The sequence below is a fragment of the Osmia bicornis genome, chromosome 8 (genome assembly GCF_907164935.1).
Source record: "Osmia bicornis bicornis chromosome 8, iOsmBic2.1, whole genome shotgun sequence".
Taxonomy (NCBI): domain Eukaryota; kingdom Metazoa; phylum Arthropoda; class Insecta; order Hymenoptera; family Megachilidae; genus Osmia; species Osmia bicornis.
The window spans coordinates 9,716,962-9,728,974 of record NC_060223.1 but is presented as its reverse complement, the minus strand read 5'-3'; the positions used below and the strand labels follow the sequence as shown (position 1 = coordinate 9,728,974).

The 12,013-nt window shown below is 33.2% G+C and overlaps 3 protein-coding genes across 8 annotated transcripts; 1 reads left to right on the top strand and 2 right to left on the bottom strand.

Annotated features, from left to right (window-relative positions):
* Nucleotides 1-361: 361 nt before the first annotated feature.
* LOC114875192 (nucleolar protein 58) lies at nt 362-2,710 on the bottom strand. Its single transcript, XM_029185193.2, has 4 exons — nt 2,544-2,710; nt 2,295-2,371; nt 732-2,209; nt 362-645 (listed from the first exon to the last, which is right to left on the bottom strand). The coding sequence occupies exons 1-4, from the start codon at nt 2,586-2,588 to the stop codon at nt 500-502; spliced, it is 1,746 nt and encodes a 581-aa protein (XP_029041026.1). The 5' UTR covers nt 2,589-2,710; the 3' UTR covers nt 362-499.
* A 1,762-nt stretch (nt 2,711-4,472) lies between these two features.
* On the top strand, nt 4,473-9,096 carry LOC114875215 (WD and tetratricopeptide repeats protein 1-like). Of its 6 annotated transcripts, XM_029185256.2 has the most exons (15): nt 5,018-5,123; nt 5,376-5,494; nt 5,688-5,818; nt 5,903-6,014; nt 6,201-6,587; nt 6,665-6,779; nt 6,893-7,072; nt 7,156-7,262; nt 7,324-7,451; nt 7,509-7,589; nt 7,666-7,808; nt 7,880-8,024; nt 8,110-8,302; nt 8,388-8,615; nt 8,718-9,096. In XM_029185256.2, exons 2-14 carry the CDS (start codon nt 5,429-5,431, stop codon nt 8,589-8,591), a joined length of 1,992 nt encoding a protein of 663 aa, XP_029041089.1. In that variant the 5' UTR covers nt 5,018-5,123; nt 5,376-5,428; the 3' UTR covers nt 8,592-8,615; nt 8,718-9,096. The 6 variants fall into 6 exon arrangements, with proteins under 6 accessions (XP_029041084.1, XP_029041087.1, XP_029041089.1 ...); XM_029185251.2 differs by lacking the exon at nt 5,018-5,123 and adding an exon at nt 4,473-4,506 and having other exon boundaries at nt 8,388-9,096; XM_029185254.2 differs by lacking the exon at nt 5,018-5,123 and adding an exon at nt 4,521-4,618 and having other exon boundaries at nt 8,388-9,096.
* An 8-nt stretch (nt 9,097-9,104) lies between these two features.
* Nucleotides 9,105-10,835, bottom strand: LOC114875216 (Bardet-Biedl syndrome 5 protein homolog). The gene is made up of 7 exons (XM_029185257.2): nt 10,623-10,835; nt 10,368-10,516; nt 10,244-10,293; nt 9,916-10,179; nt 9,744-9,845; nt 9,479-9,670; nt 9,105-9,395 (listed from the first exon to the last, which is right to left on the bottom strand). Exons 1-7 carry the CDS (start codon nt 10,661-10,663, stop codon nt 9,189-9,191), a joined length of 1,005 nt encoding a protein of 334 aa, XP_029041090.1. The 5' UTR covers nt 10,664-10,835; the 3' UTR covers nt 9,105-9,188.
* Between the last annotated feature and the right edge of the window lie 1,178 nt (nt 10,836-12,013).

The window sequence follows — 12,013 nt, the reverse complement described above, 5'->3', positions numbered from 1 at the left end:
GGGGTCCCTGACAACCCAGCGATCGGCCATTGCGCCATCTATCGGAAGTTTAGTCGATTAGTCGGTAATTTGTTGAGTAGTTTCCGCCGCTTTTGTATAAATGGCGCAGTGGTCGAATTTTAAAAATACGTCATTCCAGCCGGTCTTCTCAAAATGTAAGTTTGTCAAATAATTATTCTAATAATTTTTCGGTCTTGTTCTACAATAAACTTGTAGGAAAATCACTCGAGAACACTTCAGCTATTTTATTTTTATGGTAGATAAGAAATAACAATTTAATACTTAAAATATTTGTATTCAAATAATACATTTTATAAAATACGTAATTACATAATAAAGAAAATATATATTCTATTGATATTAAATGATTAAAATAGAAGATAAAGAATCTTTATAAAGGTGTAAATATGAATAAATCAGTTCATATTCTATTCTTACATGGTGAACCTTAACTTTAGAAATATAATTAATTATATGCATACATATATATTTAATAATCTCATTCATCTTGAGATTTCTTTTTCTTTTTTTTCTTTTTTTCACTTGTGACTTCTTCAGTTTGAAGTACAGTTTCTTGAATTTCTTCAACATTTACATCTTGTGATTCTTGTTTATTTTTCTTCTTCTTTTTCTTCTTTGTTTGTCCTAAAATAAAGTATTAAGAAAATTTTAGTACATGTTTCAAGACTATCTTGAAAATAGATTCAAGGTATACAAAATAAAAATTTTACCCTCTGATGCTTCAGCTTCTTGTTTTGTTACTGTAGGAAGTTCTACTTTTTCAGTTTCAGTACCACCTGATTCTGTTACTTCCAATTTTAATTTCTTCTTCTTCTTTTTTGACGTTGGTGTAGCTTCTTCTTCAGCTTCTACTTTAACATCTTGTTGAGTTACCGATTCTTCTGTACATTCAGTAGCTGGCTTTTTCTTCTTTTTCTTAGGTATTTCTTCATCTTGTTTGGTAATTTCTTCAATTAACGGCTTTTTATCATCAATATCAGAGTGTCGTCTTTTTCCAGTGTGAAGTGTTGTATCAGCAGCAGCAGGATATTGTACGTATTCGCTTTTACTATGATATTTCTCAAACTTTGCTTTTGCTTTGCCTGTTCCGCTAATCCTACGAAGATTCCCTTCTTCTAATATCCTCAAACGTGCTTCTAATTTAGCTTTATGTTCAACACCAAGATCAAAATTGTCACCTTCTCCTAATGCATCTACTCTAGTTGCCAACGAAGCTTTCGCTGCCAACATTCTAGACATTTTCCCTTTATTTTTTGCCGAAGATTGTCCAACAAGCTGTGCATGAAAAATTAAACCATATTTTGGAGTATCTTTCTTGGTTTTTAACGCGCGAAAAAGAGCTTTTTCTGCGCCAAGTATTTGTACAGTAGATGCTGGATGCTTAGCAAGATTAATTAAAGAACCTGCATGAGAAATCAAACGTGCTCCCACTAATTCTCCAACAAGTACAGTCAAATTTGGTGCCATTGCCATCATTCTTGCTTTAAGGTAATCATATAACTGTGTTCTATATTGAGATATTTCAATAACTTGGTCAGTTAAATATTGAATATTTAAAATATCATCTTCAGAAATTTCAGTTCCCATAGATATCTCAGCAGCCTCTTTTACTTTCTGCTCTACATCTTCTGGTAATATATCAGATAAATCTGAATTTATGGCATTCTCTCTAGTTCCAATTACTTTTACAGTTTTCACAAATGCTATATTGTCTGTAATGATTTTTCCAAGTTCTGGAAAATGCCAACCATACCATTCACGGCAACGCATAACGTAGTTATTTAATTCTTTGTCTAAGTCATCTAATAGACAAACAGCTTGTATGATCATAGTATCAATTTTATCAGGTGAAAACTTCAATTTATACCTGGAAAGACTATGCGCTAAACCTAATGCCATTGCTGTCATTTCTTTCTTTGGAAGTCCAGCTAACAAGCTGTCGATTTGACTTCTTATACATCTCATTAATTCTTGTATAGCAGTATTGCTTACACAAGACAAACTAAGTTTATCCTTTATAGCATTGCCTAGCTTAGTATCTGCTACAGCTAATTGTTCTTGAAGTTCACTACAATGTTTTTTAAGAATTTTCTTTAATGATTTACAGAGTTTACCTTCCACTGCAGCTGTAGTAGCTGCAAGAGCTTCTGTAGTATCTGCGAACTTTTCAAAGTGTTTTAATTTAACTCTGCAATAAATCAGAAATAAATATAATATATTGTTTAAATAAACGTTCATCGATTTTTAAATTAAATTCAGAAAAGTTTACTTACATTCTACTGGCTGCTTCAGGAGTCTCAAACTCGTGATAAAGATTCTCTACTTCTGCTAGTCTCTTTTCATCGAGTACCTGGAAGGAAAAAGTGATATTTAACATTGTATCATTTTTGAATCGAAATAATTTTCATATTTATTGTTTATTACTCATAGTTCATTTAACAAAAAAGAGAAATCATCAGTCTATGAACACGTGCTACGTTCTTTAGGTTATATATTATTCAAAATCTTCCCAAATTGTATACCTTAAATATAGCATATCCCGCTGGAGTTTCGAATAATACCAACATTTTGACTTATTTTTAAAACTGATTACAAATATATTATTAATTTAATAATTGCCGCATTGGAAATAATAAAGGGGAACACGAAAAAGTTTAATAACCGATTGGTACAGTGGCGCCATAGACTACAAAAAGACGATATAGATGCAAAAAGACTAGACGTTGGGTGGGAAAAGAGGGAATTCTCATAAGCGTCATCTCGGGGCGGTATTTACTTAACTTTACTCGAACCAATTTTTGTAATCCTTCCTTTTAATAATGCGGAGACATGTCTGTGAGTGAGTGTCGGCTACATGCTAAGCACCCGAGATGGGTACCAATGTGGCAGGTAAATATGTGGAGGGCTCCGGAGTAATTAAGGTCCCAGATGGTCCCAGATGGCCCCAGAGCCCTCCTTTAGCCACCGTGGGGTTTTAGTCAGTAGAAATCTGACACTCCCCCGCCACCCTGCCCCAAAGGTTGGCGGGGGGTCTTATGCAAGATTTCCCCACGTTAAAAAAAAAAAAAAAAAATCCTTTACATCTCTACTTTCCTTACATCCCATCATTCCTTACATCCCTGCATCCCTTACATCACTGGATCCCTTACATCCCTGCATCCTTTACATCTCTACTTTCCTTACATCCCTTCATTCCTTACATCCCTTCATTCCTTACATCCCTGCATCCCTTACATCACTGGATCCCTTACATCCCTGCATCCCTTACATCACTGGATCCCTTACATCCCTGCATCCCTTACATCACTGGATCCCTTACATCCCTTCATTCCTTACATCCCTGGCATCCCTTACATCTCTTAATTCCTTACATCCCTGCATCCCTTACATCCCTGCATCCCTTACATACCAGCAACCCTAAGAATCCCATTGTAGCGCCTCCTGGCGGTAGAAAAAGGAACTAAATCATGCAAAAATTTTGGCCCTCTTGCGGGAAAAATGTGAACTAAAATCTCGACCTCGAATCAGCGCCATCTGGTTTTTAAAAAAGGAACTAAATCATGCAAAAATTTTGGCCCTCTGGCGGCAAAAATGTGAACTAAATTTTCGATGTCGAATCAGCGCCATCTGGTTTTAAAAAAAGGAACTAAATCATGCAAAAATTTTGGCCCTCTAGCGGCAAAAATGTGAACTAAATTTTCGATGTCGAATCAGCGCCATCTGGTTTTAAAAAAAGGAACTAAATCATGCAAAAATTTTGGCCCTCTAGCGGCAAAAATGTGAACTAAATTTTCGACATCGAATCAGCGCTCTCTGGCGGTAGAGAAAGGAACTAAATTTTGCAAAAATTTAAATTCTAAAGTATTTTTCACGAGACTTTACTTACCTTTACTTACCTTTACTTACCTTTACTTACCTTTATACTCGAACCAGTGGCCATAAGTATATTATTTATAATATATTATTATATTTATAATATATTTATTATAAGGGTTGAAAGGATACAAGAGTTGCAGGGAGAATTCGGGAGTGTAAGGGATACAAAGATATAAAGGGTACAGGAATGTTAAGGATGCAGACATGTAAGGGACATTTTTTCTAGGACAAATAAGAACTAATTACATAATCATTAAGAGTGCTTCATTTGCCCTATCTTGGTTAAGGTTCTTTGTAAAAAATCTATTGTGGATGTCTATCTCTTACGGTTTAGGATTGCGCAGGGGGTCAAAGTTTTCATGAGATAATAGCTTTCCTTCGGGGTTCCTAACACCCCTAGCCATCGGCTATTGCACCATCTATATAAAAGCGGCGCAAATTATTTGTTAACTTATCGACTGCCGAAGGGTCGATTACCTACTGTCGGAGGTCGAACTTTCTGGGGCTGTCTGGGACCCCTTAAATCATGACCCCCCGAGAACGAAGGCACGTCCCGTCTTTTTTAGTCACTGCCGCAAGTATGCTCGAGACGTGATTATAAACTATATGGTATGTAAATTATTTGAGAATAAAAGATTAGTATGTCTAAATGTCAACTTCATAAAAATTAATGGAAATAAATAAAAGTCCTTTTCGATAAGTTATTTTATTATGTCAGTGTGTAAGTTATTCTTTTCACGCAATAATTTATTTAAAATTAAAAGTCCTGTATATAATTTTTGAGTATTTTTAGTCATTTACTTTGACATACGTCTTTCTTCACACGTTTTCTTTTAATTATAGTTAATTATTTTTGTTTTTGTTTTTTAAAAAGGTATTTGGCGTGTTTAAAATGTTTTACGTGCATATGTTAATTATAAACCTAAAATAATCTCTATGGATTGATTAATTAGTTATTAGATCCATTGATGGAGTTGTTCTTGTTATGTTCTAAAGATTAATACAATTTTTGAAATTGAAAATTTATTAAATAATAATCTAAATATATAGACTAATACGGCACTTTAGGCATATAAACCAGCATATATATATGTATATACATATATTGTGCATAACATGCGAATCCATATACTTATATATGTATATATATATATATATCAACCGTAGGATAGAATGTGATAAAGTACAAAAGTTATGTTGAGAGTATTGTGCGAAGAAACAACAGCGTGAGTACGTTGTAATAACGTTACGACGATGTATAAACATGCATTAATTTGTTAATAACTCTGTTTTTTGTATTAACATGTTAATTCTAAATAAACTGTCCTTGTCTCGCGCAAATTATTTTTATATTTTTACGATGAGTGACATTCTCCACATGATGGGTTATTTTTTTATATAATGGTTACATTTGTTTTCTTCATTAAAGAACGTTTGAGAGTGATATGTTTAATGGAAGTATATGTTATGAATTTCAGAGGATATTAAAGTTTTTTAATATAATAAAGGGATTTATAAAAGAAACATAGAAATGCTTCCGAACATACACGAGAAAGATTATAGGGTTGTGGATTTAGTACGTCAACGTGAGATACGGGTATGTTAATAAAAATTTATATATGTATCCATATTACAACTTAATATTGTTTAATATCATCAAATGTTAGTATTACTTTATCATAAAATATATTTGTTAATAATATTTTATTTATCTATAAATATGTAAATTATATTGCATCAACTATTAATAGTTTATGAAAATAATAATTTTATTCACATTATTTCTTTAGGACTCAGTGGCGTATAAGGTTTCTCAAAAATTACATGTCACAGAAAATTTAATATCTCGATTAGGACTTGAAAAAGAATTGGTTGGTCATACAGGATGTGTTAATTGTTTAGAATGGAATGAAAGCGGACAGTAAGTATTAGTTATATGACAATAAAAATGTAATACATGGTAAAATAAATAAATAAAATAAAATAAATTTTAATTTACTTGTAGAATTCTTGCTTCAGCATCCGATGATATGAATATTATTTTGTGGGATCCATTTCGGTATGAAAAAAAACTGGTACTACGTACACGTCATCAAGGAAATATATTTTCTGTTAAGGTAATGTTACATTTATGTATTAACAAAGGTAATTTAAATATAATTCTAAATATATGGTATATTAGATGTTAAGATTGTAATTTGAGGAATCATATTCTTAATGTTTTTAAACGATTTTTTATTAACAGTGAATACAGAGAATAACGTGTTTAATTTCTGAGAATATTTAATTCATTTCTTTTCTAGTTCATGCCAAAATCAAATGATAGAATATTGGTATCAGGTGCGGGGGATGGAAAAGTACGAGTTCGTGATCTCACTATTCTTGAACCCATATTTTGGTGTAATTGTCATATAGGCCGCGTTAAACGAATTGCCACAGCAGCCACTGTACCTTTCCTCTTCTGGAGTGCTGCAGAAGATGGTCTCGTTTTACAATACGATATTCGTGCACCCCATAGTTGCAAAAGCAATGACTGTAATAGTGTATTGGTGAATCTTGTTAATCATATGGGTCGCTATGCAGAGGGCAAGTGTATTGCGGTAAATCCAAAAAAACCTGAATTAATAGCCGTTGGAGCGAATGATGCGTATATAAGAATGTACGATCGTAGAATGATTAAACTTTCTCAGGTAATGTGTTTTTTACAAGTATCAGTTAAATGGCAAAGTACATTTCTTTTAATTGTTTCATATCTTTTGAACGATAGGTGCCTATTATTTCTTCTCAACATAGTGATCTGACAAGAGGAAATACAGGCAGAGCTGGTGAAGGCGATCCAGATGAGAATATACCATTGGGTTGCGCACAGTACTTTATCGCGGGTTCGTTCGTACGATCAGAGATAGCGTACGCGACTCCTTTACCCTTAATTCCTCTTTTGTTACATATTACATGATCACTCTAACAGAGATTGTTAATGTTTGATATTGAGCAGGCCACCTGCATTCACGACAACGTGACAGTAACAGGAATCTCACTACAACATATTTAACCTTCAGCGCTGATGGGAATGAGCTACTTGTTAACATGGGCGGTGAACAAATATATTTATTCGACATCAACGATCCAAAAAAGTCGAAAACTTGTTTTGGTTATTCCTCGAATACGTATTTAAGTAATTATTTGTATCACCCTTTCGGTACATTTGTGTATAAAATATGTAAGTATAAATGTAATGTAATTACGTTAATATTACAGGAGATTGTGGAAAATGTAGTATAGAAAAAGATAGCGAAGATAGTATAGATTATACTAAAAAGAATGTTAAAGTCCTGCCACCACATGTTGAAGAGTTGAAACGACAAGTATGTTCGCACATTTTACAAAATAACACATGTACCTTATTTCTTATTGTTTTTCTTTCAGGCTAATGAAGGTTTCGAACAACAGAAGTATAGTATGGCAATTAATTTGTATAATAAAGCGATCAGCTTATGTCCTACCGCAGCTGTGCTTTATGCCAACAGAGCTGCAGCATATATGAAACGAACGTGGTAAGTAGAGACCGATAACTTTTTGAGTTTAGAGATGGAACTTAATATTATTTCTAGGGATGGTGATGTATACGCCGCCCTTAAAGATTGTCAGACAACGTTACTCCTTGATCCAGGACATGTAAAAGCTCATTTTAGGTAATTGTAAACATTATGATAATATATACATATATTATAACATTATTGTTACACGTATATACATATAAATTTATAGATTGGCACGGTGTCTTTTTGATTTACATCGATCAACCGAAGCTGATAAAGTAATCAAAGATTTTCAGCAAAAGTTTCCCGAGTATTCATCTAACTCTGCGTGTAAAGCATTAAAAATGGACATAAAAGAAGCTATAGATACTGGTATCTATTTTGGTCAAAGCTAAACAGTGGGTATCTTTTAATTTTTTATCCACATCTTTCGTGTTATTCAGGTAGAGACAACGATACGAATCAAACGATGTTACAAATATCGGAATATGAACAAGAATGGAGACGCAACACTATTGATTATAAAATGAGATTTTGTGGACATTGCAATACTACAACTGATATAAAAGAAGCTAATTTTTTTGGGAAGTAAGTACATGTTTTGAAGATACTTGATATATTAGAATCTTAAACGTTCATTCCATTTACAATTATCAATTTTTTTTTCTTTAAGCAATGGTCAGTATATAGTGGCAGGATCAGACGATGGTTCTTTCTTTATTTGGGATCGTAATACTACAAATATTGTACGCGTACTAAGAGGAGACGAACGAATTGTAAATTGTCTCCAACCTCATCCATCCACGTGTTTATTAGCTACTAGTGGTATTGATCCAGTAGTTAGATTATGGAGTCCTTTGCCTGAGGTATTCGGTGTGATTATCTATCGAAACTAGACAAATTAAAATATATACTTAATTAATTTTACCTTGTTAAAAAAAAAAAAAATAGGATGGTACCGTAAACGAAAGAGAAATTCAAAATTTAGAAGATGCCGCATCTGCAAATCAAATTCGTATGAACAGCGATCCATTTGAAGTGATGCTAATGAATATGGGATATCGATTTCCGGTCCAACAGGCTGAATTAAACGAGGATGGTGACGATCATCAGGATCAGTCAATTGTGCAACCGTTGAATTGTAGACCAAGTTAAATTTTAAAAGAGGTTTAAAAAGTGGTACGAATCCGCAACTAAATAACTAAAGACTTATTCAGTGTTATATTGTAGAATATTGATGCTTTAATTGCAATTATCTATTTTTTTATCAATTCCTTATAGGCGTTGACTTTTCCATAAATAAAGTACTAAAAAATATTTGGTAAACTGTTAATAATACAAGTGTTGAAGTAAAAGCAAAGTAGCTGTATTAAACAGTTATGGAACATCAGTCGTGAAATTTTTTATATATAAAATAACGAAGTATACTTGGAGAAACAATGCGTTAAAACAATAATAGTTATGTTAAAACAACTTATTAAATGCAGTTAATATCTTATATAATGTTTATGTACATAGATTTATTATATTTCTATTTCTTTTGTAAATTTATCAACAGAGTCCCTAAAGAAATCGAAGGAAGCAAAATACAAAATTTTGTTTTATTTTTATTAAATAATTAGTTGGAATGAAATATGTAATTATACTTCCATTTTAAAAATTAATCCACTACAAATTAAATTTGTATGTAAATTTATACATATAACAACAAAGTAATCTTTATATAATATTTAAAAATTATTGATGTGTCAATTAATTTGGGGGTACTAATTCCCATAGACTTTGCAATGTACTAGTTTCTCTAGGTTCTTCTGTTGCAAGCCCTAAGTAAGTTGAAAAGCTGGGTTTTCTTTGATTTGATTCTTCTGAAAAGTAGTATCCAAACACGCTTGAAATTTCAATTTGACTATCTTGTATTTCAGATTGTTGTTCTACATTGAAATCTTGTTGTAACGAAGCCTGTAATACTTGATGAATTATTAATTTACAGTGTAATGTATTTATTTATTTAATAAATTTTTGTAACAGTAGTATAACATTACCTGATGTTCAACTGTATAATCGACACCAAAAATAGGAAATTTTTCGAATGTTTTCAACAACGTTAAAATTTCTTTATGAAGAGAATAAAGCTTCTGAATAGGGTCAACTCGAAATCCTAATATATAGCCTCCACTAGATTCTGTACTTACAATAACTAATGTTGGGCCAAATTTTGAATTTTTTATAGAGATCTGTGAAGAAATAAAAGCTTTTAATTATATTATTCATAATGCAATTTTAACATTCTACAAAATGTTTACTTACTTTTTCTATTACAAGATAAGGAATTGATATATTGAATTGATCATTCATGTCAGCAAACCATACTAAACGTATATTTGTTACAATGAAGGTTCCAATATTTCCCTAACAACATAAGTTTTAATTATTGAGTTATTCGTAATAAAAATTATTATAAACAACAGGTGGTTTTTACCTGCTCTAATGATAAATTCCAAATATCTTGCAGAGTTAAATGAATTGTTTCTTGTGGTAGTAGGATTAATCGTTTGTCATTGATTATTCCACTTCTTAACTTAATTTCTCGATAAATTTTAGACGAAACGTATGCTCTGTATATACCAATAACAGATGTAAAGTGTCTTGTACTTTTTGAATCTTGATTTATAAATATAAATTCGTATCTGCAGTTTCGGAAAGAAGCTAAGATATGTACAGCTTGCATATATTTTCCATGTAACTATAAAAATTATATTGTTATTCATATAAATAAAAGACACTTGAGTTTATTAAAATATACTGACAGTGTGAATAGTTTTAGAATTCACTGTTATGAAAGTATTATAGCCAATACCTGTGGAAAAATATTTATATAAGAAACTTATGTATCTCATATGTTTTATAATAATTAAAAATAATAATGCATACTTAGATTAATTCGAGGCAGAAGCAGAGAATGCCATATAATTCTAAGGTTTGTTACTATAAGTCTTCCTCTTTCACCTGCATTCCCTTTTGTGTCCTCTATTAAATCTAATTTATCAACTGCAAATTCTCCCAGCTGTAATTGCATTTGCCTAATAAAAATATAAAATTTGTGAATATAAGTTTTGATAATATAATAAAAAATAAAACTTAAATTTAAAAGTTCTAGATTTAAATTAAAAATATTAAAGATATTACGCATAAGAAACATCAAATCGAATTTCACTATCTTGCCACATATTTCATAATATTATAACAATAATGTATTTTGACGTTTATTTGATATAAAAATCAATATTGTTATTAGCTACATCTGTGACAACATAACAGCCAAGATTCGAAGAAAGTAAAAAGATATTCATAAAATCCTTTTATAATTATTTATTATCCTAAATTGAATACGTTATTATAAACGCTTCAATAATATTAAAAATTCAATTTTTGAAAATTGACACTCTTTGCATACCGACAAAATGGCATCCGGGGTTCCAGGGACCCCGCAACATCAATAGACTCTGCATACCGACCTACCATCGGGGTTTCAAGGACCCCGCAGCATCAATAGACTCTGCATACCGACCTACCATTTGGGGTTCCAAGGACCCCGAAGCATAAATTAGCTTTGCACACCGACCTACCACCTGGGGTTCCAAGGACCCCGAATATCATCGACACTGGCGCCACCTATCGGGAAACTGCGGAAACTACTCGTCGAGTAGTTTCAGCCGTCTTCGCATAGGTGGCGCTGCGGTCGATTTTTAAATTATCCTTGGGGTGTCGGGGACCTCAAGCAAAAAGCGAAATATAAGAACGAAAAACGAACAAATCATGAAACTCTCTTGTTCGGGATAGTGATGGGTTTGACCGGATCTAGCGAAATATAAGAACGAAAACCGAACAAATCGTGAAACTCGCTTGTTCGGGGTAGTGATGGGTACGACCTGATTCGAACCTGGGGTGTCTGGGACCCCGAAGCATCAATTGATTCTGCATACCGACCTACCATCGGGGTTTCAAGGACCCCGCAACATCAATAGACTCTGCATACCGACCAACCATTAGGGGTTCGAAGGACCCCGAAGCATAAATTAGCTTTGCACACCGACCTACCACCTGGGGTTCCAAGGACCCCAAAAATCATCGACACTGGCGCCACCTATCGGGAAACTGCGGAAACTACTCGTCGAGTAGTTTCAGCCGTCTTCGTATAGATGGCGCTGCGGTCGATTTTTAAAATATCCTTGGGGTGTCAGGGACCCCAAGCAAAAAGCGAAATATAAGAACGAAAAACGAACAAATCGTGAAACTCTCTTGTTCGGGATAGTGATGGGTTTGACCGGATCTAGCGAAATATAAGAACGAATACCGAACAAATCGTGAAACTCGCTTGTTCGGGGTAGTGATGGGTACGACCTGATTCGAACCTGGGGTGTCTGGGACCCCGAAGCATCAATTGATTCTCCCTGTATACTGACATTATGGCATTCGGGGTGCCTGGGACCCCGAAGCACCAGTAATACTATTTGCATACCGGCATTATCATACTTGGGGTGTCAGAGACCCCGAAGCGTCTAGGGTGTCAGGAACCC

Coding starts and splice junctions, on each gene's coding strand:
- LOC114875192 (XM_029185193.2), bottom strand. CDS start 2,588: ATGTTGGTATTATTCGAAACTCCAGCGGGATATGCTATATTTAAG. Junction 2,372..2,543: donor CGGGATATGCTATATTTAAG/GTATACAATTTG, acceptor TTTTCCTTCCAG/GTACTCGATGAAAAGAGACT. Junction 646..731: donor AGAAGCTGAAGCATCAGAGG/GTAAAATTTTTA, acceptor ACTTTATTTTAG/GACAAACAAAGAAGAAAAAG.
- LOC114875215 (XM_029185251.2), top strand. CDS start 5,429: ATGCTTCCGAACATACACGAGAAAGATTATAGGGTTGTGGATTTAGTA. Junction 7,073..7,155: donor TTCCTCGAATACGTATTTAA/GTAATTATTTGT, acceptor TTAATATTACAG/GAGATTGTGGAAAATGTAGT. Junction 7,590..7,665: donor CATGTAAAAGCTCATTTTAG/GTAATTGTAAAC, acceptor ATAAATTTATAG/ATTGGCACGGTGTCTTTTTG.
- LOC114875216 (XM_029185257.2), bottom strand. CDS start 10,663: ATGTGGCAAGATAGTGAAATTCGATTTGATGTTTCTTATGC. Junction 10,180..10,243: donor ATTCTAAAACTATTCACACT/GTCAGTATATTT, acceptor TAATTTTTATAG/TTACATGGAAAATATATGCA. Junction 9,396..9,478: donor ATTATACAGTTGAACATCAG/GTAATGTTATAC, acceptor CAAGTATTACAG/GCTTCGTTACAACAAGATTT.